Source organism: Schistocerca piceifrons, chromosome 1, assembly GCF_021461385.2.
Source record: "Schistocerca piceifrons isolate TAMUIC-IGC-003096 chromosome 1, iqSchPice1.1, whole genome shotgun sequence".
NCBI lineage: Eukaryota > Metazoa > Arthropoda > Insecta > Orthoptera > Acrididae > Schistocerca > Schistocerca piceifrons.
In genome coordinates, this window is record NC_060138.1 from 795,654,963 (window position 1) to 795,681,276 (window position 26,314).

Sequence of the window (26,314 nt, forward strand, 5' to 3'; positions counted from 1 at the left end):
TAGATGCTGCTGGTGTTTCACCACCAGCAAGAGATGATGGACTACGCTTCATCGCGTGTCATCTGCCCTGATGCCACCCACTCTGTCCAGGGGCCCTCCCCACAGGCACCACCCAGCCGCAGCAAAGACCACCTGGCAGGATGGCCATTGCCGGGAGTCCCAATGACCCAGGGGGATGGGCATCTACCCCTTGGCATACATGGGAAGTTAACGGTGACGGCATCAGGAGAGTGATCCCTGTGCGGTCAGGCACCTACAAATAACATGGTACATGGTGGCCCCACCACAACAGACTGGCTACTGTGCTGGATATCAGGTGCAAAGAAATCCATTGTCATCGTCGGCACAGAAAGTGACACTGAAAAGTGCATAGTGGAAAATGGACCCAGGAAGGTGTCCTCGCCCAAGAGATGGAGAATGGGCAGGACTGCAATCCGACGTCGAGAAAGTGGGCTAAAGATGTCAATGCATGATGGACACAATGCACCATATAAGGCGCCCTTCCCCAATTGGCGCGCTCTTTGGGAAAATTTTGAAAAATGGAAGTCAGACCACCACATAAAGGCCGAAACGTGCGAGACCCCTTTTAGTCACCTCTTATGACAGGCAGGAACACCTTGGGCCAGCAGGAGAGCAAAGCTTAAGTCCTGTGAGGCCTTCATCAACTATAGATGACACACACACACACACACACACACACACACACACACACACACACACACACACACACACACACTGCAGAGAGAGAGAGAGAGAGAGAGAGAGAGAGAGAGAGAGAGAGAGAGAGAGAGAGAGAGAGGGGGGGGGGGGGGGGGGGGGAGAGAGAGAGAGAGAGAGAGAGAGAGAGAGAGAGAGAGTGTGTGTGTGTGTGTGTGTGTGTGTGTGTGTGACCTATTGTTGATGACGGCATTACAGACCGAAAGCTTTATTTATAATAGTCCTCTTTGTTGTGCCTATCTACTATTCAGCATCTCCACTATATGGTGAGTGGCAACTTTCCTTTTCATAACATTGTTACATTCCATCCTGGATTTTCTATTGTTTGCGATTTGCAGATAATTTTCAAGAGCCTGAGTTATCTTAGGATAATGCGGTGGCAGAATCTTCTCACAAAATTCAAGTCACCGACTTTCTCCTCCAAATGCAAAAATATTTTGTTGACAATGACCTACATAGGGAGAAATGATCACCACGATAAAATAAGGGAAATCAGAGCTCGTACCAAAAGATATAGGTGTTTGTTCTTCCTGCGTGCTATACGAGGTTGGAATAATAGAGAATTGTGAAGGTGGTTTGATGATCCCTCTGCCAGGCACTTAAATGTGATTTGCAGAGTGTGCGTGTAGATGTAGATACCTTTCATCTACTTCCACCTGCATCACCTCCTTAGATTTTCGAGATAAATGTAGGAACGGATTGCCCAAGCAATATATTTTCAAAAAAATGTAAAATTATGTAAAAAATAGGTAAGGCTTTAAATGTTTTGTGGTAGGAACAGAAACGTTAGGAGGTTAACACTGTTTCCCTACAATAGTTGGTATAGAGCCCGTCAGACCAAATTTAATTGAAAGCAGCAAGCATGGTTTCTTCTGAGCACAAACTGTCATGTTTAGAAACACTGAATCTTGTCTGGCTCAGGTGAGCTATCATGAGCCACTGACACAGCCAGTTCCAGTTCCCACATAACGAATGCTTGGTTCTACACCTTTGTATTGTTTGACATAAAGTGTAGCCACTGTTTATAAGGATACGCGTCTTGTATCAAAGAAGCCCATTTCCTTACTCCACGTGCATAACATGGCTGCATGATTCTGCAAAACTGAGGACAATAAGTTTGTCCCAGGAGGTGCTAGTTCCACAGGAATACTGAGATCCTGCATGGCACTGAGTATGGCCCTCTTGAATCCACTGATTACATATTTACATGATAGTAACGAAATCCCAACCTGCATGAGCAGCAATATTGAGGAACAATAAAACTCAGTCCCAATAGGCCACAATAATGTCACTATCAAATTCTGACATCCTAGTAACATCTCTCCTATTACAGAAGACACAACATGATCTTCTCAAAAATGACTAACATTCAAATATAATTTCAGAATGATAAACCCATCACATAATTCTTCCTTATATACTACATGCAGATGGCATTACCCCTATATTTGTAATATGCCCGGCGGTTACACTTACTAAGCACTGGTGATGCTTGTCAATTCCCAGTTTGAGTCCACAGGACTGCCTGGCTCATACTCAAGCCTTTATTTGCTATACTCCTGAGAGAATAGACTTGTTGCATGAAAAGAGCAGTAGTGCCGCAAGAGCTTAAGCTCATCTGTTCACCAATCACTTGCAAAAGGGGTATGGAAGGAGAAGTTGATACCCAATTACATTATTCTTTCAAATAAGCTATACGGTTCCAGAGGCCTTTTCAAGTCTCAGACATCTATGATCTATATATGCGGACTGAATCAACAAATGAAAAGTTATACCAAGGCTGGGATTCAAACTTTGATCTCCTATTCACTACGCGGATGTGCTAACCACTATGCCTTCTGGCACAGTAGCTTTGCACAACTACAAGAACTATCCTAGCACGCCTTCCTCCTCAACCGAATTACCAATTATGCCGATAGCATACCAGAGGCTATCCAACTGTACTGGAATAGCACTTCAGCATCAAACAAAATGGAGGTTCTGCTTGAAATCCTGGCACAGGTGCTTTAATGAAAAAGAGTTCGAGTTTAGGGGGAATACTAAGTGGGCTGAGCTGTCAAAGGGAATTTAAACTGAGGTGGGAGGCATGCTAGGGTAGTCCATGTAGTTGTATAAAGCCACTATGCCAGGATAGCATAGTGGTTAGTGTGTTTGCCTAGTGAGCAGGAGACATGCGTTCGAATTGCAGCCTTGGTTCAAATTTTCATTTGTTGCCTCAGTCTGTGAGTATTCATCACAGATGTTTGAGATTTGAAAAGGTCTATGGAATGAAGCATTTGATTGAAGCACCTATGACTGTGTTTCAGGCAGGATCCTCCATTTTGTTCGAAGCTGAGGTGCCATTCCAACACAGCTGGAGAGCCTTTGCAATGCTGTTCGATTTTGGAGGGAATACCGAGTGAGCTGAGACGTGAAAGAGAATTTGGATTGAGGAGGGAGGCATGCTAGGGTAGTCGGTGCAGTTGTGTAAAGGGATTGTGCCAGGGTGGCATAGTGGTTAGCATGTTTGCCCAGTGAGCAGGAGACCCAGGTTCGAATCTCGGCCTTGATACAAATTTTCATTTGTTTCTTAGGTCTGCATACATACATTATTTTGTATTATGTACAAATATAATATAAAAAAAATTCATTGAGCTTGAAACTATTTCTGTGGTTGGTCAGGAAATTTTCCTTTCCCAAATATTCTTAACATAAGAACTAATCTTCAAGTAAGTGGATGCAGATGCAAGGCTCAGTAGTTTCACTTTTTTATCATTATGACCCACTACAGCTGACTTGACACCTTTTGAGTACTTGAACCATGCCCGATACTTTCAACTTGAATTCATTGCAAAATAAGGTCCTTCAATGAATTAGTTACAGAAATTAACACTACTGCACAATTCAAAATGACCCAAATTGCAGTTCCCATACTTCATCTTCTGGAGTAAGAGACAAGGAAATAAGAAAGGAAATTAGGGTTAATGTCCTGTCATTAAACAGCGACCACAAGCTCGGACAGGAAGGAAACAGCACATTCCAACAGAACCATCCCTTTTTGAGGAACCCATGGAACACCCATATCCGGATTGTTAGACAATAACTTGAATCCCACTACTCTATGCTACCCTATTGAGGGAGTGAAACACACATGGTATGGACATGTCAGAAGTGAACATGTACATAAGAAAACTTAACAGTTTTATCTTCATGTCAGTGGAAAATAAGCAATTCGAAGCAATTCTGGTTCCACTAGTGCTCATGTAATACATCATACAGTACATATTTTTTATCACCATATTTATGAAACAAGAAATTATAACAATAAAATTGGAAATTTATGCCTCAATCATTTGCACAGGTCAGATACTTACCGTTTTTCAAGACTTCGAGACAGTTTTTCAGCAGCTATTACGCTTTCTTTTAATGCATCTCTTAATGAATCAGCTTTTCTATTACTCTTGGGTTCTTCTCTCTTGAGAACATACATCATTGTTTCTATGTATCTCATATGTAAAACATAACTCTTCTCCTCATCCCCGTCTTTGAGGGATTGTTGAGCTTCTAGAAGTATTTTCGCAGCAGATTTCCGTAATCTGGAAAACAAGGTCATCCACTACTGACAAATTGGTATGCATGTTCACAATGAAATAAAAAATGACTTACATTCTATCCATAGTTTGGAAGTTTTGATGACATGGCATAGCACCATTTAACATTCACAAGGAAAACATGAATAATGATAGAAACAGACATACACCCTGGAAAGATTTACCATTTACACATGGCATTAAATACAACTTGAGCCTTACTCATAAAATTTTGGGAAGAAGAAGAAACATAAGAAGGAACAGCATTTCTGGACATCTGACAATGAAACATGCAAGTTACACAAAGTGCAGCCAAAGAGTCTCTTCGATATATGGAGGAGAGTTGATAGAGTTGGATATTGTGGAGTAACAGCAAGGCAAGAAAGAAAAAATAAGGGCCAGATAACATCACATCAAAAACACAAAATAAATGAAAACTGAAGAAAGATACTAAACAAAAATGGCATACAGCAGACAGTAGATTAATAAATGGCAACCAACAGCAATGATGATGAAACTCCTGGCAGGTTGGAACTGTGCGCTGAACCAAGACTCTAACTTGGGACCTTTTGCAATTCATGGGAAAATGCTCTACCAGTTGTGCTACCCAGCATAACTCACAATCTGTCCTCACAGCTTTACTTCTGGCAGTTCCTCACCTCCCACCTTCCAAATTGGTAAATGGGGAACTGGCGACAGTAAAGCTGTGAGGGCAGTTCATGGGTTTTGCTTAGGTAGATTAGTTGGCAGAGCACTTGCTCATGAAAGACAATAGTCCCAAGGTTGATTTTCAGTCCAGCACACAGTTCTAGTCTTCCTGGCAGTTTCATGTCAGTTCACACACTGCTGAAGACTGAAAATTCATTCTAACAACACTAATAACAAAATGTTACAATGAAGTTCAGTACTTAAAGCAAAAAGAAGAAAGAACAAAGAATAAAGAATGTTAAATGGGTGAGAAGTTCCACCATTAAAACTTCAACTACTTACATTCACTATGATCATTCCAATGTAAATAGAACCACCAATTATGCTAAAAACTTTTACCAATTTGACTGTCAATATTTAATCTAATTACTGAGTGTATTTAAAATATTGTTATAATCAATTCATAAGGTATATGTTACAGATTTAATACATTAAAATAAGTATTATAGTTACAAACTGTGTATATGTCTTGAGTCAACAGAACTCACTGTGTGCAAATAGATTAGCACATATTCATCCAGTATTTGAGAATGAGAGCACTTAGTGATTTCCAACAAACTTTACAAATAATTTCAAACCTTCATGAAACTTTTTCTCACTGGCAAAACTCCGCAAAATCACGCAAGGAAAAGAGCTTATCATTTACTACATTTTAGCTGTTCATGCAGTAAAACCTTAGCATCAGGCCTGACTTTTTTACAACTAAGTCTATTCACAACACATTCTCAGACAGTATCCACATGTAACAACATACTGAAAGCATCTGCAAAATTATAGCATTGTTCAATACACATTTCAGGAGATGTAATGTCATAAACATTGAGAAGCATGAAAAACTAGCTTTTTCTTAAAACAGAGCATGTGGTAACCTGACTATACTGATTCAGTGTTTGATAGGGCTCTTAGCAAGTTCCAACAAACTTTAAACATAATTTCAGACTTTTTCTCACTTACATGCTTAATGACACATTAGCACATTAACTCATTTGTAAAGTAAGTAGAATTATGTAGTTGTTTTGTGCATAGGAGTTTGACTCTTTAAAGAATTGCGTGTTTACTGTTAAAGTACTAGTTCCTTCTCTTCCCACCTCCCAGCCTCCATCCCTTACAATACTCTCCTAAAAGCAATTTCTCTAATCTATAGAATACTTCAATACAAAACATTTTTTACTGCCATTACTCAATACTACATAAATTCTGTCTAGACCTAGGACTTTCAGATCACTCAGCCTTATTTGTCTCACTGCTAAAAACTGATAAACATAATATAAGAAAAACATATATCAAAAGAAGTTTCAATAAAACAAATACTGAAACATTCTAAGAGAAACTAAGTAGTTGTCATCACCAGACAGATCCCATGTGGAGGATACAGGGCTGGACCTACTCATGATGATGGCTGAGGTGATGGTAGCAATGGGCCCTGTGGAGGTGGCCCGACTGGAACAGCAGGCTGTGGCAATGGACCCGAGGCCGGAGGTAGATCAGCACCTGCTGCCAGGAAGCTGGACCGCAGGGCACCACATGTGGAGGAGGCAGCGAATGGGATGGGGGTGCCTCCACAGCAGACGATGACTGGTTTGAAGCAAAGGGGGCACACACCCATGAACTGGTAGCTTCCAGGGGCACAACTGATCAAAGTGGTGCGCCAACAGAGTGTCGGCTGTATGCACATCATAAAGACAGCATCCTTGGTGGGCAACAGTGGCTGATATCCACTTGGGCTGCCAACCAAACCCTCATGCAACACCAGCGATCCTGCTACAAAGTGATTGGATGAACTTGACCGTGACAGGTGTGGCGCAGGCCACAGAAAGTGGAGGAGAGTGTGTGGCTCCCGGCTAAGGAGTAACTCATCCGGGCTCTGCTGCCCCCATGGATGTGAAGCGATAGGTGCTCAGAAAATGGAGAAGGCATTGTCCAGCAAAGAATTCTGCCATTTGATTGAGGGTGGAATGGCAGAGTCACAACACGATGAATGCTGTAACTGGAACAAAATAATTGGAAGGTGTGAGATACAAACTAAGGCCCATTATTGGATACTAAGGTACGCCCCTCAAAGAAAAAAAAACCCTCGAACGCATACAAATTGTTACCTCAGCCAAAATCGATGCACACCAGAGAACATACAGAATTGGGGATAACACATCCACAACCAAGACGAATAGGAATTCAAGAAGGGATCCACAAAGTCTATATGAATGCTTTTCCGTGGCTGGTGTGGAGAGGGCCAGGGGAACAGAGATGTCCTGGCAGCTGCCTGTTGTCAGCCGCACTGTTCACAAGCCAAGACAAAACGGACAATTTTGCTATCAATCCCTGGCTGAAAAACGCGTGACCCCAATGGCCCTGGTGGGGAAGGTGTTGAACTTCACACCGTAACAGGGTGAGAATGACTATTCTGGAAGAGAGATTTTCTGTGGACAATAGCAAAGCACCGTCAAAAACAGAGAGGTAATACCATAAGGAAAAATAGAGCAGAGGGAGTCCAGAGCCCGACGCAATGGTTTATCTGCCCAGCCCTGTTGAAAAACCGAACCACCTGGGAACCAGGTCGACGGCAATAGCAGCTGCTATGCGTGAGCTCATTATTGGAAAACCCTCAACTGGGGCCTGTGTTTTGTATCAGAATGGAAGCAAAGCAATTCTTCATGATCAAAGGTGTGACCAGGACCCACAGGATGGTGGGACAAGGTGTCCACATTAGCATGTTTAGACTTAGGCCAGTAATGGATTTTGAATTGTAGTGAGACAAGAAGAACTTGTAGGCAGTCTGCCGGCTTGTCAGGTAAGGAAGTTACTTTATGAAAATGCAGCAACAAAAAGGTGTTTTCACGCTAAAAAATAAATATTTATAGTCAGTTAACTTAATTCTTAAAGTTATTATGCTCTAAGTCAATCTTACTTTCCTGTAGTCATACAACTTTTTCACAATTAAATGAAACCCTATGAAAAGGGCTAAAAAAACCCATATACAGAATTTTTGTATAAGAGGTGGGGTTGGGTGGTGTAGAGAGGTGGGGAGAGAGAGAGGTGGGGGAGAGACCTTTAGCTTCGGCTGCCGCATGCAGTTGCTTTAAGCTGCACTGCAGGATGGTATTCATTTTTGTCATCAGTTTTTATCTATTCAGCTTTTGAAATGAAAAGCAAAATTTTATAATGGATTTCTTGTGATTACTCGAGCATAACTCAAAACACCTGAAAGATACCTTTCAAAATTTTATCATTTCACTATTCTCTAAATATAATTTCAATTCAATTTTTTCTCACATTTGCAGTCACTGAAATATTTAATAACAGTTTTCAAAAGTTAAATTCTAAATCTTTGGGTCTCACAGTGTTACTTTGTCTTTGGTATCTCCCAGTGACTGTCTATGCATTTTTTTCCGATTCTCTGTTTGTTCCTGATTTATAATTAAAACTATTCTCCCTTTTATGAGACCAAGACTTGTAAACTTACGTTCCACCTCTGTCTGAGAACTTTATTCATAAATGATACTATGGATAAATACTAGTTTGCTTGACTTGCTACTGTCCCAGTCACTTTTGCAAATAATAATAATAATAATAATAATCATCATCATCATCCTTCTTCTTCTTCTTCTTCTTCTTGTCAGAGATCACTTCTTAAACATGTCAATGCCATTTTATAGCAGTTTTGGCCATGGCATTACTCCATTCTTTTAATTCTTCCAGTCTTTTACCATATCTTATTTTGGATGTTGAAGCCCTTCTTATTTCCATGTGTTTCCATAGCACCTATTCGCCCCTTCAAACCCTCATGCATATATATTACTACACTGTTTAAGTGGTGGTGGTGGTTGTTGGATGTTTAAGGGGGACTAAACAGCGAAGGTCATCAGTCCCCCATTCCAAAATCAGGCGAGCCGGAAATCGGCGAAGCAGATAAAAACCAAAGGGGGAGGAGACGTCCCCCCAGGCGCTAAAAGCACACAAATCCAGCAACAAACACTACAGACAAGAACAGGACATAGGAACACCAGACAGAAAGAAACAGAAAGAAACAGAAGAAAGGAAGATGGCCGGAGACTGGTTGACTGACCACGAGATCAAAAATGGGAAAGAGTCAACCAGCTCACGGCACACCAGAACAGCAACAGACACAAGGACAATAGACACAGAAAGGGAAAGGCGCAGGACCTCCCTAAATCGAACCATAAAACGGACTACCACGGATAAAATTTAAAACGGTATCAGCCATGGAGGCATCGTCGGATAAAACCAAAGCCAAAGTGCCCGGGAGATTAAAAGATTGCCGGAGTGTGCGCAGTCGAGGACACTCCAGCAAAATGTGGCCGACCGTCAGCCGGGACCCACACCGACACAAGGGGGGATCCTCCTGACGCAACAGATGGCCGTGCGTCAGGTAGGTATGGCCGATGCGCAGCCGACATAGGATTACCGAGTCCCTGCGAGAAGCCCGCAGGGAGGAACGCCACACATCGGTCGTCCCCTTGACAGCCCGTAGTTTATTCGGGGCTGTCATGCCACGCCACTCAGCAGCCCACATCCCAAGTACCTTACGGCGCAACACCAGCTGCTGGTCGCGAGCCGTAAGGCCGATATCCAAAGCTGGGGCGTCTATCGCCCCTTTGGCCAGCCTGTCTACACGTTCGTTCCCTGGGATGCCAACATGACCGGGCGTCCAAACCAGGACCACTGAACCACCAGAACGGGCAATGGCGGAAACAGCCTCCTGAATGGAGGACACCAGAGGAGAGGAGGGATAGCAGCGGTCGATGGCCTGAAGGCTGCTCAGGGAGTCACTGCAGATGACAACGGACCTACCTGAGCAGAAACGCATGTGCTCAAGAGCGCGCAAGATGGCCACCAGCTCTGCAGTAAAAATACTGCTGCCAGCTGGCAAGGAGCGTTGCTCAACATGGGCAGCGTGAGCAAAAGCGTAGGCAGCGCGACCATCAACCAGGGAACCATCCGTGTAGACAGGCTCACAGCCCGGAAATGAGTCGAGGAGCGCAAGAAAACGGCGACGGAGGGCCACAGGCGGAACCGAGTCCTTAGGTCCCTGTGCCAAATCCAGATGGACGGACGGCCGGGACAAACACCAGGGAGGCGTAGGTGTACGGACCCAGAAGGGAGGCAGAAGAGGGAATGACCCCAGTTCTGACAGCAGGGACTGGACGCGGACAGCGACGGAAAGCCCAGACCTAGGTCGCCGTTCGGGCAGATGGAGGACCATGGCAGGGAAAAGCAAGCGACGATTGGGATGGCCTGGCGAGCAATGTACGTGGACAGCATAGTCGGCGAGCAGACGATGACGGCGAATCCGCAGCGGTGGAACCCCGGCCTCCACCAGTAGACTATCCACGGGGCTCGTTCGAAAAGCGCCAGTTGCAAGCCGGACCCCACAGTGGTGTATGGGGTCTAACAACTGCAACACTGAGGGTGATGCAGACCCATAAGCCAGGCTCCCATAATCAAGCCGAGACTGCACAAGGGCTCTGTACAATCGCAGCAGCGTGCAGCGATCCGCACCCCAAGACGTGTGGCTAAGGCAGCGGAGGGCGTTGAGGTGCCGCCAGCATTTTTGCTTCAGCCGAGTAACATGAGGAACCCATGTGAGCCGGGCATCAAACACGAGTCCCAAGAAGCGGCAAGTGTCCACCACTTCAAGCAGGTGGCCGTCAAGGTAAAGGTCAGGATGAGGGTGGACCGTCCGACGCCTGCAGAAGTGCATTACTCGAGTCTTGGCAGCAGAGAACTGAAAGCCATGAGTCAGTGCCCATGATGCTGCCTTGCGAACGGCGACTTGCAGCCTGCGTTCGGCGACTCCCGTAGTCGTGGAGCTAAATGAGATGCAGAAGTCGTCGGCATACAAAGAAGGAGACACCGACGACCCCACTGCTGCTGCCAGACCATTAATGGCCACTAAAAATAAGGAGACGCTCAACACCGAGCCCTGCGGGACCCCATTTTCCTGTATATAAGAGGAACTAGAGGTGGCACCGACTTGCACCCGGAAAGAGCGGCGCAATAAAAAGTTTTGAAGAAAAGCCGGGAGCCGACCACGAAGACCCCACCCATGCAACGTGGCGAGGATGTGATGCCGCCATGTGGTGTCATACGCCTTCCGCAGATCGAAAAATACAGCAACAAGATGCTGACGTCGGGCAAAAGCCGTACGGACAGCAGATTCCAGCCGCACCAAATTGTCCACTGCAGACCGGCCCCGACGGAAGCCACCCTGGGATGGAGCGAGGAGACCGCGCGACTCAAGGACCCAACACAAACGCCGCCCCACCATACGTTCGAGCAATTTGCACAAAACGTTGGTGAGGGTAATGGGACGATAGCTGTCCACCGCCAGTGGGTCCGCACCGGGTTTCAAGATGGGGACAATAACGCCCTCCCGCCATTGCGACGGGAACACGCCTTCGCTCCAAATGCGATTAAATATCGCGAGAATGTGTCTCTGGCAGTCCCTGGAGAGATGCTTCAGCATCTGCGCGTGGATGCTGTCTGGGCCTGGTGCTGTATCAGGGCAATCGGCGAGGGCGGCGAGGAATTCCCTCTCGCTGAAAGGAGCATTGTATGTTTCAGAACGACGCGTGTGGAATGAGAACGGCGTCCGCTCGGCTCGCTCCTTTAGAGAGCGAAAGGCGGGGGGATAGGATGCAGTCGCAGAGCTCTGAGCAAAGTGCGCGGCTAGCCGTTCAGCAATGGCGGCAGCGTCCGTGCAGACAGCGCCGTCCAAGGAGAGCCCAGGGACACCCATAGGGGTCTGGGAGCCATAAATCCGCCGGATCCGGGACCACACGTGCGAGGACGAGACACGGGAGCCCAGGGAGGAGACGTACCTCTCCCAGCACTCCTGCTTACGCCGTGCAATAAGACGACGGGCGAAGGCACGGAGCCTCTTAAAGGCGATGAGGGTCTCCAGAGACGGGTGCCGCCTATGACGCTGGAGAGCCCGCCTACGGTCGCGAATAGCCTCAGCAATCTCCGGCGACCACCAGGGAACAGCCTTCCGCCGAGGGAGGCCAGAGGAACGGGGGATGGCAGCCTCGGCCGCCGAAATGATGGACGTGGTGAAAACACGGACCACCTCGTCAATGTCACCCTGTGGGGGAGACGCAATGGTTACAGCGGAAGTAAAAGCTGGCCAGTCAGCCCTGTGGAGAGCCCAGCGGGGCAAGCGCCCAGAAGAATGACACTGTGGCAGTGACAAATAGATGGGAAAATGGTCACTGCCACACAGGTCAGGATGCACCCTCCAGTGGAGGGATGGGACAAGTCCAGGGCTGCAAATAGAGAGATCGATGGCCGAGAACGAGCCATGGGCCACACTGAAATGTGTGGGAGCACCGGTGTTCAAGAGGCTAAGGTCGAGCTGAGCCAACACATGCTCCACGGCCCGACCGCGATCATCGGAGACAGTCCCACCCCATAGAGGATTGTGGGCATTGAAATCGCCCAGAAGCAGCAATGGTGGCGGGAGTTGAGCCAGCAGCGCAGCCAAGACATGGCGGGGGAGCTCCCCATCCGGAGGAATGTAAACAGAGCATACAGTAAAAGCCGGCGAGAGCTCAACCCTGGCAGCAACTGCCTCTAAAGGCGTCTGAAGGTGTACTGGCGAGCTACAGACAGAGTGGTGAACAAAGAGGCAAACGCCACCTGACGCTCGTTGACAGGCAGCACGGTTCTTATAGTATCCCCGATAACCGCGAAGGGCGGGGGTCCGCAGTGCAGGAAACCAAGTTTCCTGCAGAGCAATGCAGAGAACAGGGGAATCACTCAGAAGCATCCGGAGCTCTGGCAGGTGGCGGAAATAACCGCCGCAGTTCCATTGGAGAATGGAAGCAGGAAGGGACTGGGAGGGCGTGAATGCGACTAAGAGGCAGACAGCGCTTCAGAGCCAACCGCCGCCACTGGGGGAGAGTCAGCTGAGTCCATAGGAGAGGCCCCCAAGGGTTCCGTGAGGGCGAGATCCGCGGCAGAGGCGAGGATCTCCACCTCATCCCCGGAGCCAGGACTATGTACAGCAGGCGGTGCTGAAACCGCCGGAACGTCCTTCTTCTTGGACACATTCCGTTCCTTCTTCTCGCGTCTGCCCTTAGGGTGAGAGGGCTGGGAGAGCTTCTCTGAAGGAGCGTCGGAGGCTGACGACGACGCAGAAGCCCTACGACCAGCAGGTGGCGGAACCTTCAGCCACTGGCTGACATCTGGCTGGGAAGGAGAAGAAACGGAGGAAGGGAGAGCCCCGAGGGACCCCTTCCGTGAGAGAGGAACCGGCGGAGGCAACGCCGCCAGAGAAGGAGGGGGAGGAATCGAGCCTCCCGGTTGTGGAGCAGATGTCACTCCCGAAGTAAGCTTGGGGGGAGCGACAGAAGAGGGTTTGCCCCCAACTGCTAAGGGGGCAAGAGAGGAAGGCTTGCCCCCAGGCACGAGGGGGGCAGACAGAGATACATGGCCCCGAGGGCCCACTGAAGGCGACACAGATGAAGCGACAACCGTCGCCCGTGCGGGCGACGATAACGTGGCTGCAGCATAAGATGTTCGAAGGGAAGCAGGGTACAACCTTTCATATTTCTGTTTAGCCTCTCGATAAGTAAGCCGGTCCAGGGTCTTAAATTCCATGATCTTCCGCTCCTTATGAAGAACGGGGCAATCCGGCGAGCATGGAGAGTGGTGCTCCCCACAGTTAACACATACAGGCGGAGGTGCACATGGAGAATCAGGATGAGAGGGGCGTCCGCAATCTCGACATGTAGCGCTGGATGGGCAACGGGAGGACATATGCCCAAACTTCCAGCACTGGAAGCACCGCATCGGGGGAGGCACGTATGGCTTGACGTCGCAACGGTAAACCATCACCTTGACCTTCTCGGGCAAGACATCACCCTCAAAGGCCAAGATAAAGGCACCGGTGGCCACCCTGTTTGTCTTGGGTCCTCGATGGACACGACGGACAAAATGCACACCACGTCGTTCCAAGTCGGCTCTCAGCTCGTCATCGGATTGCAACAAGAGGTCACGATGGTAAATAATCCCCTGGACCATATTTAAGCTACTGTGGGGAGTGACGGTAACAGGGACGTCACCCAGCTTATCACACAAGAGCAACGCTCGTGACTGGGCTGGGGAGGACGTCTTGAGGAGGATGGACCCATTCCTCATTTTTGACAACCCCGCCACCTCCCCAAACTTATCCTCCAGGTGTTCCACAAAAAACATAGGCTTCGTCGGAAGAAAGGAGTCACCATCAGTCCTGCTGCAGACAAGGTATTGCGGTACGTAAGGCTCCCGCTTAGCACTAGATCGGCGTCCCTCCCATGGCGCAGCCAACGAGGGGAACGTCTGAGGGTCATACTGCGCAGCATCGAAGTCGACTCTACCTCGCTTAGAGACGCTGGTGGCCGTGCGACCACCAGCTTGATGTGATTTATTGCGCTTCATTGCGCCACATCCGCCCAGATGCCACCTACTCCGAACGAGGGCTCTCCCCAAGGGCGCCACCCAGCCAAAGCAACGGGTACCTGGCCGATATCCCGTTGCCCGGAGTCCCCGTGCCCCAGACAAGATGGGCACATACTCCTTGGCATGCATGGGGAGGAAACAGCTCAGGCATCTGTAGTGCGATCCCTGCGTGGTCAGGGGGCTACCACCAAGAGGGTACATGACGACCCCACCACAACGGACTGGCTACCGTGCTGGATTTTAGGTGTTTAAAGGGTCCACAGTTGTCGTAGGCGCTAAGAAGAAGAGTGCGCACAAGGCGAGGAGGAGACCACCCAGAAGATGTTGGGCGTAGTCCCCCCCCCCACGACAATAGGTAACATGCAAGATGGTGGAGCATGATGGACCAATACAAAAACACCACGTAAGGTGTCCTTCCCCAAATGGCACGCACTGACGACGGAAATTTGGAAGAAAAAAGGAGGTCAAACCCAAGAGGGGACCATCACAGAAGGCCGAAACGTTTGAGACTCCTTTTAGTCGCCTCTTACGACAGGCAGGAATACCGCGGGCCTATTCTTACCCCCGAACCCGCAGGGGGAACTGTTTAAGTCATTATCCATATATTCATTGATTTTTTTTTCCAATTTTTGCATGGTCAGTGTATCGTTTTCTGCTTATGTCACTTTGAATATAATTAGGGAATATATTCAAATAAAAATAAATACAAGATCAACAACAGAAGGAGTTGTTGAGTGGCAAATAAGTACACTGTGTGTGTGTGTGTGTGTGTGTGTAGACACATATTGCTGGCAGTTTCAGTGCGCTCTTCATATTGTAATTATTCGACACTGTTTTTTCACTATTTAAGTACAAGATCAGGCATACGCAGCATCCCATGTGCATGTGGCCACTCAAAACACTAAGAGGAATACACCAGGTGCATGGGACTGGGAGACAGAGCATACCATAAATGGAGATTCCACTTTTGACTTTGAGAACACAAAACTGCCTTGCCGATCAACTGGCTATTAGGGTGATATTGTTAAGGTATCCATGGAAACACAGATACATGAAGAACCTAGCCAATATGAACATAAGTTATTGATGCAGTCTGGCATGGGATCCTGTATCAGTAGCAATATAATGAGAGCCTACGCAATACTGCCCAGCACACAAGGTGCATCTGGTATGCCCATATAGAGATTCAGGCGCAGTCTTTGACCTGTCTGTCACCCCTACCACTACGTTCCCATTCCCACTCCATACCTATCAACTACAGAAGACCCCGCCACCCCAAGTCAGATGGAGGGAGCGTACCAGTAGTATAAATATACGGATATCCACAAATCTCAACACTTCCCGGGAGATGATAAACACAATACTCAAAACAATGCAGTATCCACCTGTACTGAAACCCAAGAGCTTTTACCAAATACAAGATCAGTTCCATTTCTCAGAAATTAACACTGCCCCACAAAATATTTCATCTAAAATAGTGATTTACACTAAGTTAAAACTGAAATTATTGTTCTAAAAGTTTGGGAGTGATAGACAACAGCCCACAGTTTCACAGTTCTTTAGTGTTTTCATTTTTAGTTTGAGAGGGGATGTATGTAAAAGGATGGAAGATAACGTTTCAATATCCACAAGCTGATTCTGGGAATGGACATCCAAATGAAAAATGTTGTCAAGCAACAATCTCAGCAAATACATTTTGGTGAGAAGCACGGCTCACAACTGGGTGGTCTACTTGTCCGCAACACACCCTGGGGCTTAATTAGTGGTGGAAGTGATACTTCTACATCCAACAGGCAGTACCCCACCACTCCCCCTTCAGCACTATGATAAAAGAGACTGGCAATATAATCTAGCCAGTAAAATAGTGAAAGAGAAGGGGAGGGGGGACCTGTGGACTTCTAACAACAGGAATGTGAAGCAATAGAAGTTGGAAAGATTTGGTGTCATCTCAGAATGTCCAATCAGATGCTGACAGAGGCCTCTGGAGCTTATTGTGTGGTACAAGACATCTCTCCACTCCCTTACAGCAGCCAACAAGGTCATGACAATAAATCTCAATTGAAATATATTGCCCACACTGACAAATAAGATGTAGCATTAGGTCTGTGGTGTGGACACTACTGGCTGGTTCATAAGGTCTCTGGAGCTTATTGTGTGGTACAAGACATCCCTCCACTCCCTTCAGCGGCCAACAAGGGGCCAACAAGGTCATGACAATAAATCTCAATTGAAATATATTGCCCACACTCACAAATAAGATGTAGCATTAGGTCTGTGGTGTGGACACTACTGGCTGGTTCATAAGGAAGCAAGTACACAAGTCATAATGTTTGCCACAAAGCAGCATAACTGGGGCATTCTAACTATACGTGTGTTGTCAATGGGGGGAACTACAGACAACACACAGCTGACAAAGGGCAGTTGCTTACTTGTAAGAAATTTGAAAAGAGATCCATCACATGGTAGTGGTCTCCTGTTGTTTTTAGTCTGTTCGTGTACACAGCACACTGTTCCCTGTTCCGAGTCTTCGCAGATGTATTGTGTAGCTTCATGTGCAGTTCATGCCCACCTCCAAGTATCCCCATCGCCAAAATAAAATTAAAGCTTTATTCAGCCACAGAAGGATGTTGCAATCACAGCCCAGAATATATTGCTGAGGCAGCAGAAACTAACACTTACTTCATTATCTTTTCAGTGGTATGAGGATTAAATTGGAGCAATTCTCCTGTGTTTTCCTTTTTAAAGGAACATTTCAAAATGGAGTTAATCATTTAAACTTTTGCTTTACTACCCTCAATTGCTAGGTACTAGACACTGACGTTGGTGCCAGTAACAACCTTTACATATAACCAGAGTTTCTTCGAGTTTTGTGAAATATCATTTGAAAATATTCTGCTACGGTAGTCACTGAAGGCATCGCACTTTCCTCTCTTGACAGCCAAACATGTTTCATTCAGCATCTCTCTGTCTATAGCCCTATACTTTGTCTTACACCTATTATACAGTAATCTCTGTTTATTTAGAAATTTCTTTATAGTGACTGTATACCATGGAGGATTCCTCCCATTATGAACTGCTCTACTGGGTATATACCTATGTCGTGCAAGGTCAACTATTCTTTTAAACTTGAGCCATATTTCCTCTATACACTCTTGCCCTGTGCTGAAAGTTTGAAGTTCCTCATTGGGGTATGACACTACTGATTTTTTTGACTAGTTTACTGAACATGTATACCTTTGTACTTGTAATTGTTTTGTCGTCCTTTGTATTCTGGAATCATTGCTGCGCAACCACGTGATGGTCACTAATACAAATTTCAATGTGGACATCTGCAAATAGGTCAGGTCTATTTGTTGCCAGTAGATCAAAAATATTTCCATTACGAGCAGGGTTCCGAACCATCTCTTCTAGGTAGTTTTCAGAGAGGACATTTAGTAATGTTTCACAGGATGTCTTATCACATCCACTACTAACAAAACTGTAATTTTCCCTATTAATTTATGGATGATTTGAGTCTCCAACGGTGATTACAGTATGATAGGGGAACTTACATGCAAGTGAACTAAGGCTTTCTCTGAAGTTTTTGGTTACATCAGGAGATGAGTCTCTTGGGTTATAGAAGGATACAATTATAGGTAATGCTTCTGATCTTTAGACATACAGGTCTTGCTGATCCCCACACTTGGTACCCACAATCAATTTCCTATTTCACAAAAATCTTGCAGAACTGCAGCAGACATGCTCCTACCCATGATCTGTGACCATTTCAATTGGTTTACATGTGGTAATCAGTTGAGGTTTTCACTGAACACAAACGCAAAACACCGTAAAATTGTTCATGAATAAGAAAGCTTGCAATATATAGCAAAAGTAGAAGCTTGGTGGACTAACATTGAGGTGTGGAGCATGTGCCTGTTCCTTCCTTATTACTTCTTTCCTCAAATGAATGTATCTGTAGGTCAGAAATTATTTCCTCCACTTATCTAAAGGCGCAGTTGGGGTAATTTGAATATAATGGGGTAAGTTGGGGGTAAATGACAATTTTATTCCATAATACTTAATCCAATCTTCCTAGATAGCCTATTCAGATTTAATCTACGTTGTACATTTCACAGGTGGCTATAATATAGTGTTAATAATTTGTGCTGACCACAGTGATACTGTCATTTTGAAATTAATGTATGTTTCTCTTAATAATGCAATGAGGACCTGGAATTTTAGTTCAAGAGGTGATGTTGAGAAAGTATCTGCGATATAGTAACCAAACTAAAGTATGTACACCTTAAACATGTTTTAAACATAATTTTAATAAAATAGTAATATGTCGCTAACAGTTAGTTAGTAAATCACAGTTTATGAATCAGGCATAATTTGGGTATAACTGTGTGTTGGAGCAGACAATGAACTTAAGTTTTCCTTTCTAGATCACACATATATTAAGAAAATGGCATCCACACATGAGATCTTGAGAAAGTCAGAGAAGAGATAAAACAGAGAATGTCAGTGTATGCTGTAGCTAAAAAATTCAACATTCCATACAAAACACTAAGGCATTGGAAGAAATTTCCTCTTGTTCATCAAGGTGCTGGTGGGGTTACAGCATTTTCTAAACAAGAGGAGAAACATATTCCTGGTATTTCAGTCCACTCGCCAAAATGTGGATACCCATTGGATAGAGAAGATTTAAAACGCATGGTGAAAACAGTGAGTAGAAAGATTGCTTTCAAAAATGACATACCCAGTTATGATTTTCTTGTTAGGTTCCAACAATGGAGGATGAACTAGTAAGGTGAAAGCCTGAGCTTTTAACAAAAGGACGAGCAGAAGGGCTCTCTCATTTTGTTGTTAATGCATTTTTTTAACTTTATCAGCAAACATTTCCTGAAAATAATGGGCACCCAGAAAAAATTTTCAACCTTGACAATCTAGGCCTTGCAAATGATCCTACAAAAAGTGAAGTACCCCCCCCCCCCTCAAAAAAATAAATAAATAAAATAAAAAATTTAAAGAAGTGCTAGAGTGACACAGTCCCATTTAGGGATTCAGAGGATACAGGAATATTACAGTACAATGTTCTCTTTGTAGCAAGTGCTGATGCTGGGTATTATCCTCCCTTTGTTATCTTTACAGGTGCTGGAACCCTGCGCAGGACTTGGGTTCAAAATAGGCTAACTGGTGCACTATATGGTGTTACAGAATCTGGTGGGATGTAGGATTACATATTCAAAAGATAGCTCAATGTACCTGTCAATCAAGTCAAAAACACTTAAAAAATGTTTCTTGTCATCTTTGATGGGCATGGCAGTCATCTAAACTACAATGTCACCTGTACAGCAAGAGAATATGGCACTATTCTTCTGTCTTCCTACAAATATATCTCGTGCTCTTCAATCTTTGGATTTTAGTGAATTTGCCCAATGAAGAAGGATTGGAAAGATGTCCTGAATAAATGGTGCCACAAGTCCTGCTCAAAGAATATGGATAAGGCTGTATTCCCAAGTCTTTTGAAGAAGCTTGTAGCTGTTTCTTTCACAGCTAAGTACATATTCATGACTTCAAGAGGTCTGGTTTCTATCCAATACATAAAGATGCAACTGGTCATCATAGAACCAGTGGAGACACACCAGACAACTCTGAAGACTGAAATACACCAGACCCACTCAATTAGGTAGGCATAAAAATGTGCTGGGGGCCAACATCTGTGGGTAGGCCTACTGATACTGACAAACCCCACCATCAATCATGAAGAAACTAAGAGAAGCAAATATTAAGGCTGTATCACCTACACAGTCAGCAGAGAGTTGATCAATTCAAAGAGGAAACAATGAAGAGTACAAGGCAGTACTGAAGAAGTGCATACAAACAATGAAGTAAAAGAAAGACTAAAGGAAGAGGAAGCGGTAAGAAATCAGAAGAAGAAAGTTCACATCAGTATGAGCAAAGAACTTGAAGAAGAAAATACAGACCTGAAAAACAAAAGGAGCAATGCTTAAGTTGTGAAGAAACTTGGCTTTGCTAAGCCTTGTGATGGAAATGATAAAACTGAAGATGAAGAAGAAAGCCTTAGTTGTACTACAAGAATAAACTCAAATCCAGAAATAATAATGAGGTCATGGGTTTCAGTGCACTACTGACGTGAATGTGATAATACAGCAGAGGAATGTGGGGAACAAGTAATAGCATAAGATGCACAGAAGCAATACCAATATTCAGTGAAGTTTGTATCCAAATGCAAGGGGCATGGTCATCAGAATATTTTCCCAAAAGTAGTCGACATAGAATGTATTTACTCAGGAAAATAGTTGAAGTGTTTTCTGTACTTGATTTTATGGGAGGTATTTCAAATTTACTTGAATGGCATGAGGTAGAATTATCTGTTTTATCTTTGTCATGTAACTCACATTACTGATTTCTCATTAGATTTTTTGGAAACTTAGTTGTGTGTGCTTTGTCATGGGTTTCATGGAATTAATCTTACCTAAAGTTCAGATAAATGTGGCATTATAGTAGATTATAGTATGTTTAACTTAAACAGTACACTATGTACTCAAATTAACCCTTTCATGGGATCAGTTGGGTATAGTTCAACTCAGGATAATTGTGATAAGAAAGGGGCATCATACTTTAAAATGGAACAGAAATATTCTGGGTCACATAGTTAACTTATGAAGAATTCACACAATATTGTATCATGGTAATAAGCTGTAAGCTATTAAATTTAAAAATGCTGTTTCTTTATACCCATATTATTCCAGCTGAACCTAATGGAGGTAAAAAGGGTTAAAGATTGTATATAGGGGCCTAACAGGAAAAATTGTAGTAGCTTTGTCATACATGTTGTAGTTTTTAATTCCACTTTGCAGCAATTTACAGAACCATTATCAAAAATCCCTACATTTTCTTACAGACACAGACCTAGTTAACATTAGCCTTTGAAAATGACAGACATTACACGCTCATGTTAAATTACAATAGCTGGGCGACACTGTCTTTCCTGTTTCATCACTGTTCCCATTACCCTTCGTACAGACTATGCGCTATATCATACGTTACATTGACATACTTAATGTTCCTCCTTAATCTACGATTATTCACCACACAATACGGGCGGATTCTACACTGCTAACAGGGCTTGGTTCTGTACTATTATCAACAAAGTTAAAAATGTGTTTGCATGTATTACATAAGAACACTTTTTACTCACATTTCTGGGTTTCTGCCCATAATATCTTTTCCACAATCAAGCATGGGCTTCAAGTCATTGAGGCATTTTCCTAAATATATTTGCTTGACACTTGTATCCGGCATTGTTTATGGCTTGTCGAAACACTTGTACGACGATCTGTCACAACTGTCATGCAACAGTTCGTTTTACAAATCTTTGCAACAAATGCAAACGTCGTATCATTTAAAAACAAACAATCGTCAAGTATGGATAAGAAATAACCACCCGCCGAACTTTATACACCGATGTGGACATCAACACACATATTTAATGCACAACGCAAATATTTTCCTCATCTTATTTCCCATACACGCCAAAGATAGTTTTACATACACTAACAAGATCACCCAGGTTTAATCCGTTTACCGACTCAGCGAAGTTATACTCGAAGTAGACGGAACTTCTTGTATGGGGCATATATACAATAAAGATCTTGTGTGTGTTTACAAGAGTATCTGCAAAAGTGAAAGAGTATCTAAAGAACGCGAAATTCATGACAAGTGAAAAGGCACCACCATAACGGTAACACAAATTAAATAATATTCAAATACTTCCCCCATAAATAAAATAAAACCAAAATTAAGAGTACAGAAGAAACTGCGGTTATTTCTTAAACATTACAGGCAGGTGCTAGATTCACCTTGGTAAGGCCTGTATCACGCAACGAGCTGTCTGTGCAAAAGTCTGCGCTCACAAAATCTCCGCAGACATTTCGTTGCGCGGGAATAACAGATTTGCGCAGATATGAGCGCAAATAGGGAATTTGAAGTTGGAGGTTTGAGCGAAATTGCTCAAATCTGTGAGTTCAAATCAAATCTGCGCAGACCACTGGATCCTGTGGACAGGAGATCGCTGTTAATCTGGCGCCAAAACGTATTTGAGTCAGTTATTTGTTCAGTCAGGTGTTTCTCGTCTGTGTGTACACTTCGCAGAGCGAATTTCAAAATGACAGCTACAGTGTTCTAGATAGTTGATTATCGAATTTTATCGAAATATATAGAAGTCACACACGCTTGTGGAAAATTAAACGAAGAGAATACAGAGATAGGGATAAGAAGGCAGCTGTTTATAATTTTTTTTACAGAGAAATTACTAGTGGTTGGCCGAACGCAAAACAGGGAAACTGTGCATAAATTTAAAAAAATTCGTAGAAAATTGTTTACAGAAAGGAGCTAAGCAAAGTAATGAAATCTATTCAATCTAGTGCTGAAGGATTGATAGCATACTTTCACTCAGTACTGTCCTATGCCATAATCTGGTGAGCCATGACACCGTAGCAAAAAAAGTAGGCACTATTTGTTCTAAAGAAGAGTGCGGCCAGAATACTGTATGAAGCTGATAATGGAAAATCTTGGAACTGTGCCTTCAGGGACATAGTTTTTATCAAACTTTTTTACTTCCTAATATAGGAAGAGAGATTTAGAGGTGAACTGTAAAAATGACGATTACCGTATTGCAAGTAAAACTTTCCAGGTATAATATTAATCCCTGTCTAAAATACAGAATGGAATTTTATATTCTGGTGCAAAAGTTGCTGGTACACTTCAGACAGGGAACTGAAAATTTTGACTTAGAAACAAACTGAACTCTAGCTTATTGGCCACGTATATAATTCCAAAGGATATACTCTCTCCAACATATTTGAAACTGTAAAAATATGATCTGTAACTTGTCAGAATTGTGGTATAGTACCTTATTTGCTTTCATGAAATCATCCTTCAGTACAGCATAAATAGCTCACACGTGTTGGATGCTTGTTTCGAAATTGCAATTGCATATTCTACATGCTTCTAGCTCCTTTCACAAGGAATCTTAATGTCATCTTCCGCTGCTCATGTGGAGAAATTTCTCTCCTCAAATTTTCCGTATTTTAATAGGAATTATGAATATACACTTCCAAACCTATCCGCAAAGAGTTACACCAGTTGTCAAGTTCGCCCTGCAACTCGTGAGATAAATTTATGTGCGAAAATTGGCTTTGCTTAAACATCCACTGTGCAGAAAATTCTGATCTATTTTTCTGTTTGTGACATTTTGTTTGCTTTCGGTTTTTGCAACACAAGTTGTGAACAAAGTCCATAATAGAATTTCTTCTATTTCTGAATAAATGATATGAAGTAGAAACTGCAAAAAATATAATAATAATAATAATAATTAATAACAATAATAATTGTTTTGTGTAAAGAAAACTTATGTCAAAGTGACACATATCACATCATTAAGAAATGTTGTATTCATGGTCTATGGAACAAGGATTAATGTATTTATGAAAGTAATGATAAAAAACTTTGAAGTTACTGCACGAGAAAGCAGTCGTTCGCCAGTGAAACTTTTTTTTTTTTTTTTTTACATCAACAGATGACAGGTGAGGAGCAGATTGGAATTTGTGTAGTGTGAAAATACGCCATTTTCGGCGATCTATTGCAAGTACAAACATTTGCGCAAATATCTGGGCAGACAGATCGTTGCATGTGGCCAGCGGAGATCAGAAACGGAGCAGGTACGAAATTAATATTGCGGGTTGCATACACTAGAGACGAAGACGCCGCTGTTACTTCAGTGCTATACCCGCTATCGCAGTTCCTGCTGTAGTACGGCGAGTGTGACGAACCTGAGAAGGAGGTGCTGCAGTCGCTCGCAACTCATCCACTCGTTCTCCTTTTCTGAATAATGCAGGACTGTAAGTCTAATCATGACATAATACAGAAGTTGAATGCACTAGCCTGCTGTGTTGTATAGCACTGCTAGGGCAAAAATGACCGACTCTAACAAAGCTGTGGTTTCTGAGTCCATAAAAAAATGCAGAACGAAAATTAAATGATAGACTTTACATTATTTGAAATGTCTGGAAGAGAAAGAGTTTTGTACATGGCAGATGGAAAACGTATGAAGTCTGTAAAGCCCACAAAACGTTACACTCTTGTTTATTCTGCTTCCACCATGAGATGTATGTGATCCAAAAAAAGAAAACAGCACTCAGATCAGCGTCACTATTGTGTACCCGCAAGCAAGAAGTGTGCTATTTATGATTCAGTGGCACTCACATGCTGTGAAGATATTAGACCATTCAGTAAGATTCATGGCTCTAGTTTCAAAAAGGTAGCCCAAGCACTCATAAGTGCAGGAGCTGTAGTGCATTTTGACATTGATGTGGAGGCTATACTACCGTATCCAAGTACAGTTAGGAATAGAGTAATTGTAATTGCAGACATTGTTAAGAAGATGCTGGTTCCACAGTTTATTGTTGTTACTGCCGATAAAAAATCCTCTTTCAAGACTGATATCTCGCAGATGGAGGACACACATAAAATAACATACAGTCTGTGACTGTATCCACAATTAGTGAACTATGGCATAGGGCGAGCGGAGTACTACTTACCAACCCATTTCCTCATAAGGAAAAAACAGCAGTTATCGTTTTACCGGAGCTTGTTCGCCGTTTCGACTCCTTAACAATTTATGGGGACTTAATGAAATCAGCACCATTCATAATAGATCAAGGTTCTAATACAGTGACATGTCTGACAGGCACCACAAGACTTCCTTGTACATCCTATGGTCTTAGCGCTTTGCTCAAACATAATTTTAATTTAGAGCTTTTAACATCGCAGCCAGAGCTAATTCGTTAGGAGAGACAGTAAACTCATGTAAAGCACTAGTGGCATATTATAAGAGAGTTAGTTTCTCAAAGTAACTCACAAAATCACTGAAGCAAGAGATCAAAGTCCAACACAACAGTTTATTAGACACGATAGTTTTAGTGTGTGATTCTTTGATTGAGGTTAGGGAATTACTCCCACAAAAAGAGTTAAACAGACTTTACAATATAAATGAACATACACTAAAAGAACTTGCCATGTTCTTCAAGCGATTCAAAGAAGCTAGTAGTGATCTAGAATGTGACAACTATCCATTTCTCAATTTAGTACTTCTTTGGCGATGTATACTTCTGGATGAGTACTTGAGCCCTAATGAATTAGAGAGTGACACCATGGCATTAATTAAATTAAGGTTCAGAAGTTACATAGAAGTAATGATAAGATTAAATTGCACTTGTACCACAAGATCGCGATACTTTTGTGTCCCTTATATTGAGATCTTTTGATGCTGAGCACTGGAGACACGGTTAAATTTTCAAAGAGGTTGATGCTCTGTATGCAGACATTTCAGGTGGGTGAACAATTAACATTGTTTGTTTGTGGAACATGATAACAAGTGAATGTTACTGCAAATTGCGACATCTGTTCTTTCCAGTTATTCACGGTTCACATGAAAGTGCACCATGCCCATCGAATCTGCCACAACTGTTGAGGGTACAGTTGTATGCAAGAAGCCTGGACCATATGAGCAAACACTGCAAAGTATCATTCTACCTCTCAATTTTTCCTATCAAAGAAATCACATACAGAACACGTGGCTGTATACGAGTCGAACGCAGGCTATGTCATGTGACTGACGCCTCCAGACAAAACAGTGGAAAAATTGACCTGTAGCAACTTCTGCCTCTTCAGAATGCATCATTAGTCTACCATTAAATCATACCTCGTAACAGCTCCATCTTAATCTTTTCACCCTGTCCACTCTCTGTTATCCTTTAACGCAGATGCAAGTAAGTTCAGAGGTGGAGGATTCTCTG

At 43.7% G+C, this 26,314-nt stretch overlaps 1 protein-coding gene across 1 annotated transcript in view; it reads right to left on the reverse strand.

Annotated features, from left to right (window-relative positions):
- LOC124789507 (ubiquitin carboxyl-terminal hydrolase 8) overlaps nucleotides 1-22,254 on the reverse strand; it is a 243,680-nt gene extending 221,426 nt beyond the window's left edge. The window contains exons 1-2 of the mRNA XM_047256895.1: nucleotides 21,658-22,254; nucleotides 4,071-4,292 (exon numbers count right to left, since the gene is read on the reverse strand). Of these exons, the coding sequence (XP_047112851.1) occupies nucleotides 4,071-4,292; nucleotides 21,658-21,761 (326 nt within the window). The 5' untranslated portion in view covers nucleotides 21,762-22,254. The remainder of the gene's footprint in view (nucleotides 1-4,070; nucleotides 4,293-21,657) is intronic.
- Between the last annotated feature and the right edge of the window lie 4,060 nt (nucleotides 22,255-26,314).